At 47.1% G+C, this 18,544-nt stretch overlaps 2 protein-coding genes across 2 annotated transcripts; both read right to left on the reverse strand.

Annotated features, from left to right (window-relative positions):
- Positions 1–313: 313 nt before the first annotated feature.
- On the reverse strand, positions 314–7,756 carry LOC122398237. The gene has a single exon (XM_043397939.1). It carries the CDS (start codon positions 6,898–6,900, stop codon positions 5,356–5,358), a length of 1,545 nt encoding a protein of 514 aa, XP_043253874.1. The 5' UTR covers positions 6,901–7,756; the 3' UTR covers positions 314–5,355.
- On the reverse strand, positions 7,629–17,776 carry LOC122398250 (cyclin-dependent kinase 5 activator 1-like). Its single transcript, XM_043397959.1, has 4 exons — positions 15,566–17,776; positions 14,805–15,047; positions 7,849–8,145; positions 7,629–7,759 (listed from the first exon to the last, which is right to left on the reverse strand). Exons 1-4 carry the CDS (start codon positions 16,010–16,012, stop codon positions 7,664–7,666), a joined length of 1,083 nt encoding a protein of 360 aa, XP_043253894.1. The 5' UTR covers positions 16,013–17,776; the 3' UTR covers positions 7,629–7,663.
- Positions 17,777–18,544: the final 768 nt, after the last annotated feature.

Raw genomic sequence — 18,544 nt, forward strand, 5'->3', positions numbered from 1 at the left:
CGATAATTATTTAAACGTATCTTGTTTCGAACACGGTAAATTTTATTTAACATTTCATAGAACGTAATAAATATGATCGTTCTATTGTTGCAACAGAAAGTAATTGCATCGATTTGATTGAAAAACTTTTATAGGATCGCCAACAAGGTAAGTATGTACCTACCTACCTAAGTACCTATGTATTGGACTTTGATATTGCATCATCGTATTCTCTCGAACCAAAGGTGTGACTAAATGATTACGTCGTTGTCGTGGATTTTCAAACTTACATTTATTTTAACAAATCAACATTGACCTCATATTTACGGGTTGTATACTGCATTTTGTTGCACAGGTAATGCATCACTCTATTATGCAAGATCTATGTGTCCTGCAACGCATGTCATTGTCTTGGGATTATTTGACAAAAATCAAATAGATCGGGGACAGGGGAGACTGAGTATCGACAGTACTCTAATTGGGACTAGAGAAATTTGACTAGAAAAAATCGGCGGTTGATCTTTCTCGTGTAATAATAATAATACTAAATATAATAGTATTTAGTAGGAATGATTGGAATAATTCTCGAAGTGATGGTAATAGTTCTCGGAATCATAATAAACATGACATTAGTGATGACAATAATAATAATAATAATAATAAGTAATAATAATACTAATAATAAATAGCAATAATAAGAAGCACAACGTAACAATAATGAGGGACATATATGTATAACAAATCGATCACATTCGAATACAGTACACACTACGAATCGTCGTGAACAGGTTCATACCGCCACTCGGTTTGTTTTTGTTCATTTGAAGATTTTAGCGTTATATGTATACGTACTGATCACGGTCACTCGATCTCTCGATTACACGATACATGGAACGAGACTGCTAATTATTCAACACGAAGGCTCCTAAAACCATTCTTGTACCGCGAAACGAATTTCCTCGGGATTAAATTACTTATCAACTACATCGTCAGGTATGTGTGAATGTATTGTATCGTATTGGGAACGCGAGCGCGCGTGTATACATGCGTTTGTATGCGTATGTAACCCAGGTGGTTTTTCATTAACTATATACTTTGGCTTCGTCTGTTTTCTTAAATTTCTCATTCTCTTCGGTTTTATTCTAATGGCAGCACAGACACAATGTATTTTTTCTTATTTTTCGTTTTTACACCGTATAGCATTTTAACGTGCCCGTGTGTTTCTTCTTATAGAAATAACGCGTTACGAATCACTTTTTAATCTCTCGTTTAACGCGCGTTTAGAGGCTCCCTAGCGCGCGTGAACCGGATGATAATTACACAATTAATACGTTATGCTATGTATACTACTTTATACAGTACGCAATGTAACGCCAGAATTAATTATTGTACGCACTACGAAGGAAAGAACCTATGTGTATGTATATGTGTATGTATTCGTGTGTACGCTCGAGAAGAAACGAATCGCTAGCGTTAATACAGTACGATTTTAATACAAGTACTGTGTCTTCGATCTCTTTACCTTTTCTCTTTCTGTTCTCTTTGGTTAAGGTTTTATTTGCCGTACGATCATCGGGCGTCGAAACAACGAACGTTCGTAAATCTTTCTCTGTTTCTTCTCAGTTGAAAAAAAGTAAGATGTCTCGAACGTCCGTCGTTTCGACGCTCGTCCGACATTGGCCTAAAGTAGTACTGTTCACAATTAGCAGTGGCACTTGATCCACTTTGGTTTCCAGTTATTACATCTCTATGTACATGCAAGTTAAGTATATTCGGAACAAAATCAACTGGCCACTCAGAGTTACCGAAAGACACTGTTTCCGCCGGATCGTCCGGTTATTCCCACCGCCTCTAGTTTCCCCATACGATTCACAGTGAGAAAATCGGCTTTGATCGGCTAGTTCATTTTTTTCGGACTATAGTCGATACCACATTACGTGCACGTGTCCCACGCAAAGACAATACAGCGTACAATGGGCACGAATGCCTCGTAAGGGTTCCAACCGTGAACAGCACACTGATTCAAGTGCAACGTTGCACCGGATCGAAAATGCGTCTTTTTTTTAAACGCGTACGATTCGTTGATGCGACGCGGGACACGCACGCCTCTGATCTCGAGAAACTTTCGTTCAAGAGAGGATCTGCTTTGCTTTACAAGTATCGTGTGCAGCTATAGCGTTCGAAATATATGTAGAAATAATAAATGCAACGACAGCCTTTTCTCGGCAAATACTCACGAATGTATCCGTAAGTAAAACGACTAATACTAATATTACCGTCCTTAAATAGCAAGACGAGAGTATAAAGTAATTCGTACGAAACAAGAGAGTAGTCTCAACGCCTAGAATGATCTCCGTTCAAAGTGTTTGGGGAGCGAGTTCGATGCATGCGTTAAACACGTGTGTCTGCGCGCGCGTTTGTGTATGTGTATGTATGTATCTATGATGAGTGTGCAAAGTAAGTAGAAAGTTTTGGAGCCTTCGGGGGAAGTAAATCGGGTACCTTCGAAGCGCTATATTATTCGTTATAGCGATTTATGCTAGAATTAATCCTAAAAGTCCAACGAAGAAGAAGATCGTGCGCCTCGCTCCGTTCTCGAGATCAAACGCAGCCTCCGTAGCTGCGACGAAATAAAGATAGATTGTTTGTCTCGAGATAAATTAGCAACTAATTTTGAATAGATGGAAATTGATGGAATGCAATTAATGGCGCAACAATTCTGCAAGCTGCCCCTTTCTACTCCCACCCCCATTAATGGGAGAGCCTTTTGTACGCTATGCAACGATAAAATCAGACGCGCGTTACGTTGGATATTTTTATCCGCCTTCCCTATGGTTTCTTCGTTTTCACTTTAAAACACACGCACCTTGTAGAAAACATTAGCGAGTTCGAGATCACGCCGGAAATAAAAGGAAGCTTTCTTTTCTCTCGTCGTTGATATTGTCACCTTTGTCGATTATTCGTTCCAATTCTATCATTATTTCGCTCACTCGGTTTCTTTCTCTCCCACGGTTCCTTACTTTACGGTTTTTCTTTGGAAAATAATTTCTATCTGTGTGAATGTTCACTTTCTTATGTTTTTATATCATTTTTTTTTTCTTCGTCTCTGTCAACGAGAGACCGGCCGAGCCGCGCGAATATGAAACGGAAAATCGGTATTCGGTATTTTCTTTCGTACGGTGAATTCGATCGAGAGTTCATCGAGTAGCTTTTCTTTTCGTGACGTGGGAATTTGCGAGGGGTATTTTGACACGAGACAACGACGAAGAATAAAAACCGGATCCAGAGTAAACGAGCGGAAGTCTCGAGTCTCTTATACCACCTTGAGAAAATCGTACGTCCTTCCCTCGTTGTTTTTAACAATTTTTGGCAAATTCGAGATTACGAGATCGCGCCTCGAGATGTTCTCGCCTCGTAACTTGGAATTACAGCTATCGTACCGTTAAATGTGAAAAATATGTACAAAATTCTGCAGCGTCGATGCTCGAAGTAGGTACATACATACATATATCGCGTTAGCAACGATGCTATACTATCGTCGTTTATGTTCTCTCCAGTTTCGCACGTATTACATACTTTCTCCTTCTTCGTAAAAGTAACATATGTACGCGGTGCACGTTTCGGGAAGATGACGGTGTATGTGTGACGTGAGCTTGTACGTGTATACATGTACATATGTAGATCGTGATAGGTTCCAAGTAGTAATTAGTTGGTATTGCACGGATCGAACATGATCGGGATGCGTTCGATTAATCGAAATACAAAAGAGGCTTTTAAATCGTGGCTTTCTCCGCTCGAAGAAACGTCCGAATTCCCCCGACAATAATATCAAAAATCTAAAACGATCGAGTATCGCGACTGAAAGCCGGCAAGAGATCGACAGGGACACGTGTACAGAGAGCGTGCGTGTACACGCATGTACATATGTATACAGTACTCGAAAATCCGACGAGTCCTTAAAATGATCGTCCGCTGGGAAACTTGGCAAAGAATCGCGTGCTAGCAAATAAATCGGACACAGGCAGACACGGTAAACCGAAAACTCGCTAACTAAAACTGTTAATCGGTACGTACATGGAGCCGTAGATCAACGTAAATAACTCGCGTTGTTTCGCTTAACCTTAGTACCCCATCCTTAATTGGCTATTCGATCAGCTATACCGTAATCTTAATTAATATTGCACGCACCGGCACACGAGGGCTGCTAAATGGTCATTTACCTAAGTCGCCAGATAACGGCCCTTTTACTCACGGAACAACTTAATTTATGCGTATGCACGAGACTCGCGAACGATCCCGAGGGAATCTATTCCTTACGCGAATCGCTTTCGCGACAATCGTCCCGATGAAACGGAAAGGAATCGTAACAAAGGTTACCGAGCCCCGACGATTCATCGAACGAACTTTGGTTCCTCTTGCCCATGGAACGGGACACGACCAACTTATTCTTTTAGAATTTTCTTCACAATGTACTTTAATCGTATCATTCGTTCTCTCTCGCTAGCCATTTCGGTTTATCTTTCGTTCGATTCACTCGTTCTCTAATCAGCAACATGCAAACTGTACAGTTCCTCTTATTTTCCTCGGTATTTTTCTTATGTTTTTTTTTCTTTTTTTGTTAATATCAGCTACGCTTAAGAACTAAGCTCGTATTATTATCATTAAGTTGATGTATCTTTAAGTCGAATATTACATTTTCTGAACGTTATCGGCTATCTTTAATATAAACACGCTACGCGAACTGTGCCACGTCGTCGTTGCGAGGCTGGACGACGCTATGTTGAGCTGTACTCTCTTCGATACTCTCGGTGTTGCCGAAAAAGTTGAGTTTTGAGCCGACTAACTGTTCTTTCTGCAGAGCGAGCAACGCGCACATTTTTATCATCGACTCGGTGCAATACCCGCGTTTCGACTATCGCGCGTCCCCTCGACATCTTCCTCTCTTTTCGAAACGAATCGTTGACTCTTGAAAACCTAACGTCTGCTCTTCCCGTGTGTTTTTTAATTTCAATTTTTTAGGGGAAACGAAGCGCGTTCATGTTTCTTCGTTTCGTTCATCGTGTTTCGTAGATCAGACCGAGTCAGTCACGATACTCGAGATCGCGACGGAAACTCGCACCGTCGATTATCCATCACCTTGGTTCGCTCTTATGAATCACGGTCTCTCTGCGATTCGTAGCGTCTCTGTCTTCAGCGCGTACACGATATACGTAGAAATTGCGAATTGGCTCAGAGACGAAAATAATTCTCCCCGTTCTACGCCGGTACAAAATATCTAAGCGAGCTAACTATGATCACCCCTTCGCGACGAAGGGAATAAACTAATTATAAAATACCTTCGCTCGATTTTGAGTACCGTCAATAATTCAGCCCCCGCTAAACCGTGGTGACGTACTCCCTTAACTCGGTTGCCTCGGACGACAAGCTATCGTTAGCGAACCAAGGGTCTTCGTATTTCGGCGCCTCCTCGCTGCGGGCTCTGTTCGGCGCGCGCGGCCGTTCACGAGTACGCATACGCGGCACCTCTTCGCTCAACGATCTCTTGGTGATCCCCATCGTGACGGGGACCTCCAACAGAGCCTTCGATCTGATCAACTGCGGCCTCTGGCGAGTCTTGGGCTCCTCGCTCGCGGCTCGAACGATCACCGTAGGCGGCGCGAGTCTGTCGTCGTTCTGATGCCCGCTCTCCGATCTAGCCCTGAAGACCTTCTTCTTCGACAAACCGCGAACTTTCGCGATGCTCTTTCTATGAACCGGCTGCGGCGCGGCAGGCTGCGGCGAGTACTGCTGCTGGTGCTGTTGGGACCTTTGCCTCTTGACGGGAGAAGCTGGAACGAGAGGCGACCAAATGGGCGGGGACAGGTCCGCCGGAGACTGGACCCTGGGCGGCGTTCGCTCCGGCGACTCGTCCTTCCAACCGCCCTGGTAAATCGGGAACGCGGAAACCTGGTTCAGAATTCTCCAGCGAAAGTCTTCGTCGTCGCTTCTGCAGGGTGTCGCTTCCGGTGGTGGATGGTGGGTGGGCGTCACGTTGTGGAAAGGCGACCAAGACTTGGATTCCTCGGGTTCTTGAACCGCGAAACTACCACCGCCGCCACCTTCGCCACCTCCGCCACCACCGGCCGTCGGCGAACCGTCGTACGGGCTCCATTTGATCTCGCTGATGTGCTTCGGTTCGCGTTTCTTCACCCCCATCGTTGGCAATGGGGAAGCGTCCTCGTACGGGGCCCATTTCGCGTCCGTAATGGTGATCTCGGGGGATATCAGTCGACGGACGATTCTGTTTTCCAGTTTGGTTATCTGACGGGGATCCGGTTCCGGCGACATGCTCCTTCGGATGCTGTACTTGGGTCGTTCTTTCAAGCTTTTGCTCTTGAACCCCTCCGTAGAGTCCTGGCTTCTCCATCTCGACTTTTTGTCCTCCACGGGCAGAGAGAAGTGCGGTTTCATCGCCCACTTGGACCGAGCCCTTTTCCCTTCGTCCGGACTGATCACCTTTTCCTTGCCGCCCCATTTCTTCGACGTTTGACTGTCGACTCTCGCGTGAGATCGTTCCAGTTTAGGTCGGTCCCTGAGTCTCTCGGTCTTGACCGGTCTGCTGTCCTCGCTGGCGTGCTTCTTCAGTTCCGGCTTCTCCGTGGCAGGCGCGACTGCCTCTTCGGTACGTTGTTCCACGTTCAACGACGTGGAATAGTACAGCTTCCTCTCCGGTTCTTGGATCTTTGGTTTCTCCGGTTCCGTTTGCACTTTGATTTCCGGCGACGGTACCGGCGGCGACGCCGGTGGCGAGGGTGACAGGATCTTCGATTTCGGACAAGTGCATCGTGGCTTTGGGTTGGGCAACAATTCCGGCACCTGAAGCCATCTGGCCTCTCTGGCCATCCTCGTGTCGTCGCTGCTGTGCTTTCTCAGATCGTGCATCGGCGTCTGCAGGTAATCCGGCTTCACCGACCACTTGTCCGTCTCCGCGCTGTGGTGCTTCCTCAGATCGCCACGCTGTACGTCGTGGGATTTCTTCTCCTCGGGCGTCAAACTGTGACAGCTGCATTTCGTCCTTTTCGCCAGGTCTAGGTCGGTGTGGGACGTGTGCAGAGCCCAGCGAAACTCGGTTCCCTCGCTGGTGCGTCTCTTTAGATCCCAGATCGCGTCGTCCGGAGACAGAAAGTTCCCGTCGGACCATCTGGTCTCGGTGCTTCGGTACTTTCGGAGATCCCCTCGTTCTCTCTCCCTCTCTCTGTCTCGGTCGACAACGGTAGCGTCGATCGTCTCGCACCTGCACGTTTTCTGAGAGGTGGGCGTTCTTTGCGCCTCGAGAGGAGCTGGCTCGATCGCGTCCAAATCTTTGATCGTCAAGAAGATCTCTTCCCGTCGCTTTTCCCCGCAAGACGGGCATCGTCCGCTCGGCTCTCCGTCGTCGCGGCTAGGTCGATGATGGTGACGATGATGATGATGATGATGATGATGGTGCTGGTGCTGGTGCTGGTGCTGCTGCTGCTGCTGCTGCTGCTGCTGCTGCTGCTGCTGCTGCTGCTGACGAGGCTGTCGATGCAACGTCGAGGTTGAGGTCGATGCAGAGGGGTCATGCTGCGAGGGCAGCCCCTCGTCGTCGCGACGGCCGTCGTCAGAGTGTCGTGACGTCGCAGCCGTGCCTGGCGATGCGCACCAGCAGGTGTGAGTAGCTCCGTCAAGCCGCCTTGGTGGGTACCGCGACTCCGGAGACGACGAGGCTCCGCTCAAGCCCGGTACCAGGCAGACTACCTCGATCGCCGGCTCCACAGGCCTGTCGTTCAATCTTAGTTTCACTCGCTCCTTTACATTAGCCCCTATCTATGTTACGCCTATTTAAATAATTACTCGCGATATCTGTACCTTCAGTTCGGTGAAAATCTCCGTGAAGAATCCCGGTTCGCTGTTGATTCGCAGCATCTCGGAGCTCAGTCGATTCACGATCAGCAAACATCTATCCCAGAACTTGTCTTTGTTATCCTCGATGAGGAACGGTTTCAGGGGATAGCTGATCTCGTTGCCCATGTAACTGTAGCTCAAATACAGACAGGTCAACACCGTCGCGTGAAGTTCCTCCTCGGAAGCCTCGTCTCCGTCGACCAGCTCTCTCACCAGCATATAAACGAACACAACGTTGGCGGGATTGATGAACGGGATGTCCTGTGAAAAAAATCACGATCGTTACAATCTATTCCGAACTTATGGATCTCTGCTCGATTGTTTCAATCGCGGAACAGTTGTTGAGAAAGAGCTATACAGATATTTTACGCGTTTCAATAGCACGACGCGACATGTTTTTTTGCGAGGACAAGGGTGCACCCTCTTTGCGTACAAGCGAGTCCAAGTGCTTCTTCTTGTTTCACAGCATATGTGTATAGACGATATTCATCGACGAGCAGAAAGCATGACTCACGCGCGGTGTCGCGTTACCATAAGCGAGGTATACCAATAGACCTCACATTCAATGTACATACTTGATGAAGACCAAGGAGGTACGATTAATGAGATACATTCTTACAGGAGTTATGATGTTTTAAACATACGCATGAAATTTCAGTAGAACATTCCTGGTCACTGGTCAGACATTATATTTTCGATAAGGAATTTTTTTCTCGAAAGTGCGTAGAATTTCGGAGGTATGTCTATTCACCAAAAATGATTGCAATGTACTTCCACAGCTAAAAATAATTTTTTTAAAACGATTCGAAATTTTTCAATTTTGCCGAAAAGGTCCACCTTCCTGAATTTTTTTCTCGAAAGTGCGTAGGAATTCGGGGGTATGTCTATTCACCAAAAATGATTGTAATTGACACCTGCGACCGAAAATAATTTTTTCAGAACGATTTGAAATTTTTTTTTTCGCCGATTTTCCTTAAAAATTCATTTTTGATTTTTAATAAGTTTGTTTGACGCGCTACGGAAATTTTGTCTAATACTTTTTTGTAGACACCCATGAGCTCTATCCCAGAAAAAAGTTTCATTGAAATATATTCACTATTGCAGGAGTTATGGAATTTATTATGAAATTTCAGTGAAACATATCAACGGTATGGTCAGACATTATATTTTCGGTAAGGAATTTTTTTCTCGAAAGTGCGTAGGAATTCGGGGGTATGTCTATTGACCAAAAATGATTGTAATTGACCCCTGCAACTAAAAATAATTTTTTCAGAACGATTTGAAATTTTTTTTTTCGCCGAGAAATTGAAGCACATCCCTGTCGATTTTTCTTAAAAATTCGTTTATGATTTGTAATAAATTTGTTTACCGGTGTACGGGAATATTGTTTGATACTTATTTGTAGGTATCCATGAGCCCTACTACATAAAATAAATTTCGATTAAAATTTTTTCGCAGTTGAATCCAAGCACCATAAGCTTTCGCTTCATATTTAATGGGGGAGATTGTCGTAGAAGAAGACTGTTTCACCGTCTCGTTTCCGACATTCCGGCACGTGTCCTTTATCGACGGCTTTGCTCGCGTCCGGTCTCCTTGCTCCAGAAACCGAGTCCTCCGAGTCATTAGCGAATTAGGACACGGCACGTAGGTCGATCTAGCGCGAGAGAGGCTAGAGGCAAAGTGCATTGGCTCGTGGAGTACACCTAGCTACATGCAGCTTGTGTAGTGGCTTTAACGGGCGTACAAAGGCGTCGCCGCTGGCCGTGTGGGTGCATTTATTGCCGTCACGTTTAATACACTTATCTTGCGTGTATATCTAATTTGTACGCGCACAGGGGGATACGCCCATCTCTATTATCGAAACACCGGCAACGCGTGCTCTTCTAGTCTACGAATGCCCGTGGAAAATTCAGCTATTGAAACGATCGCTTTCGATTGCACAGAGAAACAACTCTTGCTTTTCTTGCACCATGGTCAATTGCACCAAGATGGCGAGAGAGTAAATCGAGATAACGCGTGATACGTGATGCGAGGCGAGTAAATTCCACTCGATGGAATAACCAAATGCATGGCAAGGCTTGGCCGATACGTGGTTCGATACGACTCGGAAGGGAAGGACCTCTTAATCAGCTCTGACTTTGATTTCATTGGCCTTAAAGTGAACGCAAGTAAGGACAGAATTTCGGTAGTGACGCAATTACTCGATCAGAGGGTTAGGCTTTTTTCGACCACGGGGGGTTTATCCGTACCGGGAGATGTACGGATGCGGTTTCTTGCACGTGTGGGCGGATTAACGGAGAGACCCCGCGGTGACCCGGGAAGGATCGATGCTCCGGATGCGTTTTCTCGCCTCTCAGGTATTTTGCTGGTCGTTCCATCATCCTCGCGTAACGCGTCCTCCCTTGTTAGCCAGCTTTTTAACGCGCATTACGCGGTGCAAAGTGTTCTCACGGCTGGATGCCTTCGGATGCGACCAGGAACGTCCAGAAATATCTAGGGACGTCGACACTTGGACGTTATAGTTGGATAAAAAGGTGCTCGTCGAGTCTGGTGCTACGCGAAATTAACGCTAGGCTTAAAACGGCCGCAAAGGAGCATTTATTTATAAAATAAAGTCCTCGTTGAGGCATGTGCTGACACGTACGTTCGCGGAGGAGTTTCCACGTGTCTTGACCGGCTCTACAGAGCCACTTGGTCGGGTGTAACACGGGCTTGTAAGGCCTTCGAGGGTTGGAAAACGAGCGATAGAGAGACCAGCCGATACAACGCCGAGCCGTGTATATTCATCCGGTCGATATCTGGCTGGGGTGAGCGGCCTGTACCCCCTATGGCGCTTTGTAGTCGCGTTTTTCTGCGGCTTATCGAAGATTCAGCGTTTCTAATTAAATTCTCGAGACGCTGCCCTGGTAGAAGGGACGAACAGCTCCGAATTCGGCTACTTAGGATCTTCTAAGTAGATGCTTTTGGCTCGAATCAACCCCGATCCATATTTATCCGGAGAAACGCGGAAAAGCTCTCGGAGATCTCGATTCTAAGGCAGGTGTCCACTTTCCAGCAACTGCTTGATCCCGATTAACATTTTTACACGACTGATTTCATCGGAGATCGAAGGATAATCTGGGGATGAACGATCACGGTTATCCGCCACGAGCCCACGGAATTTGGAATTGTGTTATTTGGCTTCGTTATTGACAAGAACAAGTATCTTACACGTGTTCTTCTCCATTTCTGACTTGACACGGGGCACGCGGGAAACGATTCCACCAAGTATGGTTTCTCTTTAACGGGATTCGCCACAATGACGTTCAAGCTTGTTCTATTTACCGTCTAGACGAAGTGGATTAACGTTCTCGGTTAAACGGTCTCTACGTGTTGCTCCTTGCTGTATACCCAAGAACCGTTAAACACGTCTTTAGACGCAATCTTTATACGAGAGATCGAATCGATATTAAAGCGACGTCGGTCGATTACCACGTCGAAATTAGTTTAAGTTGCGTCAGAAACGTTTCCTTTCTATTTTCGAACTACATTAGCGAGCTGCCGCGCGAGTTCCAATAACCTCGTGTCACCGTCACAACTTTGACAACATTTTAAGCGAAAGTAGATTACGTAATTCCAAGTGAAATATGTACTGTCGCGTTACGGATAGAAACCAAAGTTAGTTGACTAAATCGGATTCAGGGGATAGTCGTCTTTACTAAATCCGATAAACATGGAAACAACGTCAAGAATCAGAGTTCTGGAAGGTTCTGGAAACGCTGACCGAAATTCATCGATTCTATATCTTTCGTACCAAATCGTGTAATCGCTTTAATCGGAAAGATTTATTTTTTTATGTATTCCTAAAAAGGCAAAGATATCGTACAGAATGTGTTTCTTAAACGGGCCGCCGCGCCGCGTATGTCATCCTTGACTGATTAGATTTGAGCACGTGCGCGATCGATTTGCGGTTCCCTGGAAACCTCGGACCGCGAAAGGAGAGTAGTTTTCTGTCGGTCGCTTCTTTATGTTACGCGTAACCTTGCACGAAACTCACACGAAAGGGCATGGAAACGTCGAGCGTGTATCGATCGAAACCCGTCGACATTGTCCATCGTTACCAAATCAGTGTTCAAATTCCATTCATTTTTCTGTATTCGTTGTAAAGGAATGGAATTTTTAAGGCGATTGGGATCAGCACTTTGGTGCCCGTCGTTATTATGCGCGGCACTAGACGTCGAATTAAGTGGCGTCTGCAAGGAGAAGCGGCGACAAGCATGAACGGAAAATTATTCCGGGGCATCTGATTGTCCCACTTGCGTCAATGACATCGTGAATCGCGAGTAATTATGCAAGATTTGTCCGCGCAAAGCGTCCCGAACTTCCTAAAACCGGAACAACGTATCTTGCTCGTGTTTTAACATTGAATCAAGAAAAGAGCATCGAGTCTTCAACCGAAGGATTTTTAGTTTGGTACGTACGGTGAACGGAGAAACATTCGATAACATTTAAAAATGTATAGTACCTCCGGCGTAGTACTTGGCGTATCGAAGCTGTAATTTAAAAAAAAAAAAAAAATGATTCAGGTTTCTGCTCGCCGAAACGTCTTTCGAGCGCAGAAAGATCGGGGATTCGGGAAGAGGTCGTCTCCCCTTTGCAATTAAACTCGAAGGGTGAACGTACGATGCCCCCGCATATTTCTACACTCTCCCGAGGGGTGGTTATGCGATGTTGCCGCTAACGCACGTGACCCCATACGCGAACCCCCGCGCACAGTTTCCTCGGTGCCGCGCGTATTTTCTGCTGCAACCCCTATCGACTCTCATCGTTGTCTATAATTAACCGCTTGTTCCAATTTCTAGCAAGAAAGAAAATAAATTTATATAAAGTACTTGTGCCGGATAGGGGGAAGAAAATATGGGGACAAGCCGAGCAAATCGCGTACGAATCGTTCCGTGCTTGCCATCTTGCTGTAAAAGCTGATTTGAAGAGAAAGATAATTCCAAGAATTTCAAAATACATATGTACGTTTACGCAACCTAGAGGGAATATTCACGTTTCAAGAACAGTGGAAAGGTACCCTTAGAAAATGAATTCTCCCCAAAGGTTCGTAGCAGAAAGCCATGGAATGGTTAACGTTCGAGGGCTAGTAGGATTTGGGGTTGAAAGACAGGGTGGCTTCGGCGATGATCGCTAAAGAGGCCCTTTGACAGGAAAATCCGCGGCTCTGCACAGTACATTTGCCTAGATCGTGCACGTGCACTCATCGAGACGAATAAACACACGTACGTATACGCCACCCCTTATTATCTAACACTGCGCGTGGGTGTACGTAGTTATAGAAGGGCTACTTTTGCTCCTAGACTCGATTATAGCGATACGCTGCTCACGACTAACAACGTTTTCGCGAAATGCGTCGATTGTTCGTAGTTGGAATCGCAACTACGACGAACGGTGCAATTAAACCTTACAAACCACTACAAGGAAAGAAATGCAATACCATTAACGTTGGAAAACAATAATCTGTTGCTCGTCGAAAGCTCTAAGGAGACTACGTTGGCTGAATCGGTGCTTTAGTTTTCAAGATCAACGTGGTGTCACGCAAGTCTGTCGGAGTCGTTCAAACTCTCAACGATTTTCACCGCGGCTTGGTGTTCCGATCGATCTAGCTTAAATAGAAATTGCCACGCAGCCGCCTCATCGTAATTTACGAACGTTTGCCGTACAAGCGAAACGACCAAGAAGAAAGAAAAAGAAAGAAAGGAATTACATATTACACATTACGTATAGCACAAAGTGCGATAATTAAAGTTGGTAACAATAAACAAAAACCAATAAAATTTTATGTATATGTACTATGCTCGAACAGAACTACCGATTATTTCGTACGATCGAGTAGGATTTGTCTGGCCATTATTCGCTCATTCTACTTGCATCGATGTCCGACATTCGAAGATCATTTCCCTGGAAACGAAGCCTCGTACGAACAAATTTTATTCTACCCGAATGTACCACGATGAGACACGGTTAGATAATATATATATATATATTATATGTAATATTATCGTGGCAAGTGTAAACTCTGCCTGAAATGCATAGATACGAGAAGCCCAAGAAATGTTGGTTCGCAAACTAGAGAATTACCGTCGAAAGGTCGAGAAAGAAAAAAAAGAGAGGCACGTGATCGTTTAAAATTACCCCGTTGATTGGTGCGATAGCCGATAGACCGTCGTTTTACTAGGTAACGTAGCGACGGAAACGTCATCGATGACGGTGAACCGCGTCCCCATGAAGGGTAAATATCGTTTTCGTAGGTGGAACGTCGCGTCGTTAGCTTTCTGTGAAAAGCGGTACTCGCAACGCGTGACTACTCGTCAACCGGTTGATCGATAATGACCTTCGTAGTTGCAACTGAAAAGGGACAGCGCGAAGAAATTGCACGAGTGTCATTCATCGTGATAAGCGTACGCTATTATCAATGAATTTTAAAGGATATTTCTAATCGACGGAGATCTAAAAGAGTACGAAACGCGCGTCGATTGTTGGTTTATAGAAAAATCGTTCTACCATCGTGTCCCATCGGTCATTGTTTGTTTCGAGGTAGAAAAACGATTCGGACCCAAGTCCAACGATAACTGGAACTTGGATCGTTCCTTTTTACCGCCAAGAGAAACGAAACTTGGATGACGGAGGTCGATTGGCGAGCCGCGATAGAGACCATAAAATTTGCATAAGCCGCAACCACGGCGCGTCGCGCAGCATCGAAATCGAAACGAGTTCGTAGGAAAACCACGAGTCATCGCCGGTTGATCGATCGCGTCCTCGTTTTTGAAAGTGGACGTAGTTTGGCCGAGAAACTGGTTCTTTTCCGTCGAATTTAATTGCGATCGCACGTGGGATACCTGTATCGTTTAGTAGGAAAAACAGAGTACAAGGCTTACCTGCCAGCCCTGAAGCAGCAGGTACCTGTCCACGGTCCTCAGCCACATGACAGCATCGCCAGCTTGGAAGTCTCTTAACCGTGTGCATTTCCTATGGAGGAAGACGCCGAGGCACTTGAGCAATTCCGAGGTCGAGGCTTGGATTACGATTTTCCTTGGCCCAGGGGGTAAGGGCTTCTGAACGAGTTTCTCGCACGTCGGGTTGTGCGTGGTGTGATTGTTGTTCGACGCCGGTGGTTTCGTCTGCGACAGCGATGATATTACAAATTAACCCTTACTAAACCACATCTTTTCATAGAGAAAAGATTCTACACGTAGATATAGAATATAGGTGGGGGATGATATGTTATTTTAATCGGTACGGAGTTCGGTTCTCGTTTCGAACGTCCGGCAAAACGGCCCAGCCCTTCTCTGAATAGTCGTGTCCGTTCCTTGAAAATGTTTGCGTGGGGAAAAAGTACGCGAAAACGCAAAAGAAAACACAACGGCGATCGATACGCTTTCGATCGTATCCGGGGTCAAAGCACCTTGGACGCTCTTCGCGCGAGACTTCCGAGGCTACTTGGCGGACACTTGGACGAAAATGGGCCACTGCTAGTCGTATTCGTCGCCTAGACGTTTTCCTTACGACTAATAGCGAATCAGTTCTGTTCGACCACCAGAAACTTTCACGTTAAAACGCCCTACACGCGCCTCTACTTTGATATAACAAACACGTCGAATCACGAAGGTAGAATATGTAAAACGGCGACAAAGCTCACCTGTGGCGTTTGTATGTTTTTGTTCTTGTCGACGATCGGTATGTTTTCGAGCGGTTGCCTGAAAGCGATATTCTTGTTCTTGTTGTCGAATTTTTTCTTGTTGTTGTTCGCTGTGCTGAACCGCTTCCACGAGAGAGCGTTTATAAACAACGAATGTTTTTTCACATTCTTCTCGAGCGCGTTCTTCTCCGAGATGATCCTGGCGTTGTCGTTGTTATTGAGATTGATATTGTTGTTCTGTAACGAATTATTGTTCGTGGGTGGGTGACTCGTGGGTGGCGCCGGCGCCACTGTAGCCACTCCGCTCTTGTTCTCGCGATTCTTCGCGTTGTTCAGCTGCTCGTAATTGAAATTGTTGAGCGTGAAATCGGCGGGATGCTGATGTCCTGGCGGCGGATACGCCGAACTCCGTCTATCGCGCGGACTGAACGACAACACCGTACCCATGGTGTTGGATCGGTGTTCCTGTTGTTGTTGTTGTTGTTGTTGTTGTTGTTGTTGTTGTTGTTGTTGTTGCAGCGGCGCGGGCTCTTGCTGCGAATGTTGTTGTTGCAACGACGGTTGCTGTGTCTGCGTTGCCTGATGCGTAGGGTTCTGGAGTTGTCGGGTCGCGTTTTGAACCGAGGGCGCAGGATTCTGGGTCTGGTGAGCCGGATTCACAGATTGGTTACCAGAATTCGAACCTTGATGGCCGGGATTTTGACGATGACTCGGGTTTTGGGGCTGTTGGAGAGAGTTCTGTCGGTCGGCCGGGTTCTGGGTCTGATGACCGGGATTAGAAGAGTCCGAGGTCTGCTCGTGGGCCCGACGAGCCGGATTTTGTGTTTGCTGGGACGTAGTGGACGGAGGTCTCGGTGGACTCGGGCTGGCGACGCGTTGCGGTGGTGGCGGGGGTGCTCGTGGAACCGAGGATTCCCTCGGGGGTCCCGTCAGCGGGGTCGCATCCCCTGGCTCGACGGCCTCCTCCACGACGGGACCCACCACCTCGCTCAGCCGACCTCCCAGCCTGCTGATTTCTACCTTCGATCAAAATTACCCTGCCCCTCCTCCTTTGCTCGCTTCTTCGGGCCTTATGGGTTCTGTTCTCTGTCGTTCCCTTGATTCAGCGACTTGGAACCTCGACCGTGCACCCGCCGACTTTCGTCGACGCGAAACCCTCGAACCGAATACGAGCGATAGTCGCGATCGATGGACTAGCAACCAACAACTTCACCAAAAGATACACGAACTAGACGCCGCACGCTTCTCGAAATCTACAGACGACGCTTCTCCGTCGAGTCGCGGGGGGTTTCTTTCGCGAGGTGCCAGTCACGAGGGAAAATGTCGTCGATGCGTGGAGAAGATGTCGGTCGTTGTGCAAAATGGCGACAGATCGATGTTTCACCGCCCTCCGCCTCTCGGAGGGAGGACGAACCAGGTGAACGAAAATACAGAACCGAGTGCTCGAGGCTACCTCATCGGATATATCCGTGTTCTCCTCCCTCGTTGTTTAGAAAGGATACCATGCACCCCTTCACCGCGAATCTTCTTTCACGCGATCGTTCGAAACAACCTCGGGGCTGCACCACCACTTTCGATGCACTCTCGCAGCACACCGATATACAATATCACTTGGTTAATATTTCGTTACGCGTGGGTTTCTCCACTCGGTGGATCTCGTACCAGCGAAACCGTGCAATCGATTGATAAAAAGAAACCGTCGACGTTTCGATAATCCGTCTTTCTAAATACTCTGTATTGTTTCGAAGAACGCGATGCACCTAACACAGAGCGAGCCGAGGAGTCGTGTCCTCTGGTCGGTCCGTGCAGAAATGTGCTCGTCGACCCTCGATACGTGCACGCTCGCAACACACACGGGTACCGTCAGATTGTTGACAACACGAAGATTGGTGCGTTCGCCACACACAGAGAGCGAGAGAGAGAGTGGGTCGGAAACGGTCGCGTCTCGCGCGGCGGGCTTCAGTCCGTATCTGCTGCTCCCGTCTTCGCCGACGTCGCCGTCGCCGTGTCCTCGTCCTCCTCGGCGTCGTCGTCGGCGTCGTCGTCGGCGTCGTCGTCGTCGTTGTCGTTGTCGTCGTCGTCGTCGTCGTCGTCGTCGTCGTCGTCGCCGTCGTCGCCGTCGTCGTCGTCGTCGTGGTCGTTGTCGCTCGTTCGGTCTCTACGTTTGCGTTTCTCCACCGCCGCTTTCTCTGCAACCAACCAACACTTAGCACGCCCCATCCCTGTTATCGGTGCGCGCGCAATCGTTCGATAAACGCGCAACGTCGATTCCACGGGGGTGGAAAAAGAGAGAAGAACAAGAGTACGGAGAAGGGTGAACCGCTACCGCTTCGAAGGTGAAACGAAGAGAGGGTAGTCAGGCCGCATACGCCCAAACTTTTCTTCCTTTCTCGTCCTCCCCTTAGACACTTGGTCCTCGCAGCCTCCGACGATCCGTTTCTTCCTGCGATTTCCGAATCGCGTACACGCATACCCCTACCCTACTTTCCCCGCTCCACTCTCCACCCTTACGCGAATGTTTGGCCGGAAGTGACTGCAAGACCTGAACGTAGGTCGTGATTCTACCGTACGTAGAACCGGGCTTCGCGTGGGGGCTGCTTCCCGTTATGACAATTTTATCAGACGGCTCGCGAGATCCGGACCTCTGTTTCTCGTGCCGCGAGTTCGCGGGTACTCGTTTCTCGCTGGTGCTTCATGGAACGGGTCAGCCAGCTCCTCTTTAAACAGTGCTTAACCCTACGCGACTCGTCGATGATACTCTTCTCACCAATTTACGTTTCATTTCATCGATACAAATATGTATTCTGATTAGAAACATGTGCGATCGATGCCTGTAAATGTAGCGTTAAAAATGCAAACTTTACGAGAATACGTAATAATAGCAGCTGAAACGTTTGTTTCGTATTTCTTCGCAACTGGTATTTTACGAACGGATCGGATCGAAGACCAGCGGGGGCGTGGTATCGACGATTACGTACG

The sequence above is a fragment of the Colletes gigas genome, unplaced genomic scaffold, assembly GCF_013123115.1.
Source record: "Colletes gigas isolate AHSC1104 unplaced genomic scaffold, ASM1312311v1 Colletes_gigas_Sc00011, whole genome shotgun sequence".
NCBI lineage: Eukaryota > Metazoa > Arthropoda > Insecta > Hymenoptera > Colletidae > Colletes > Colletes gigas.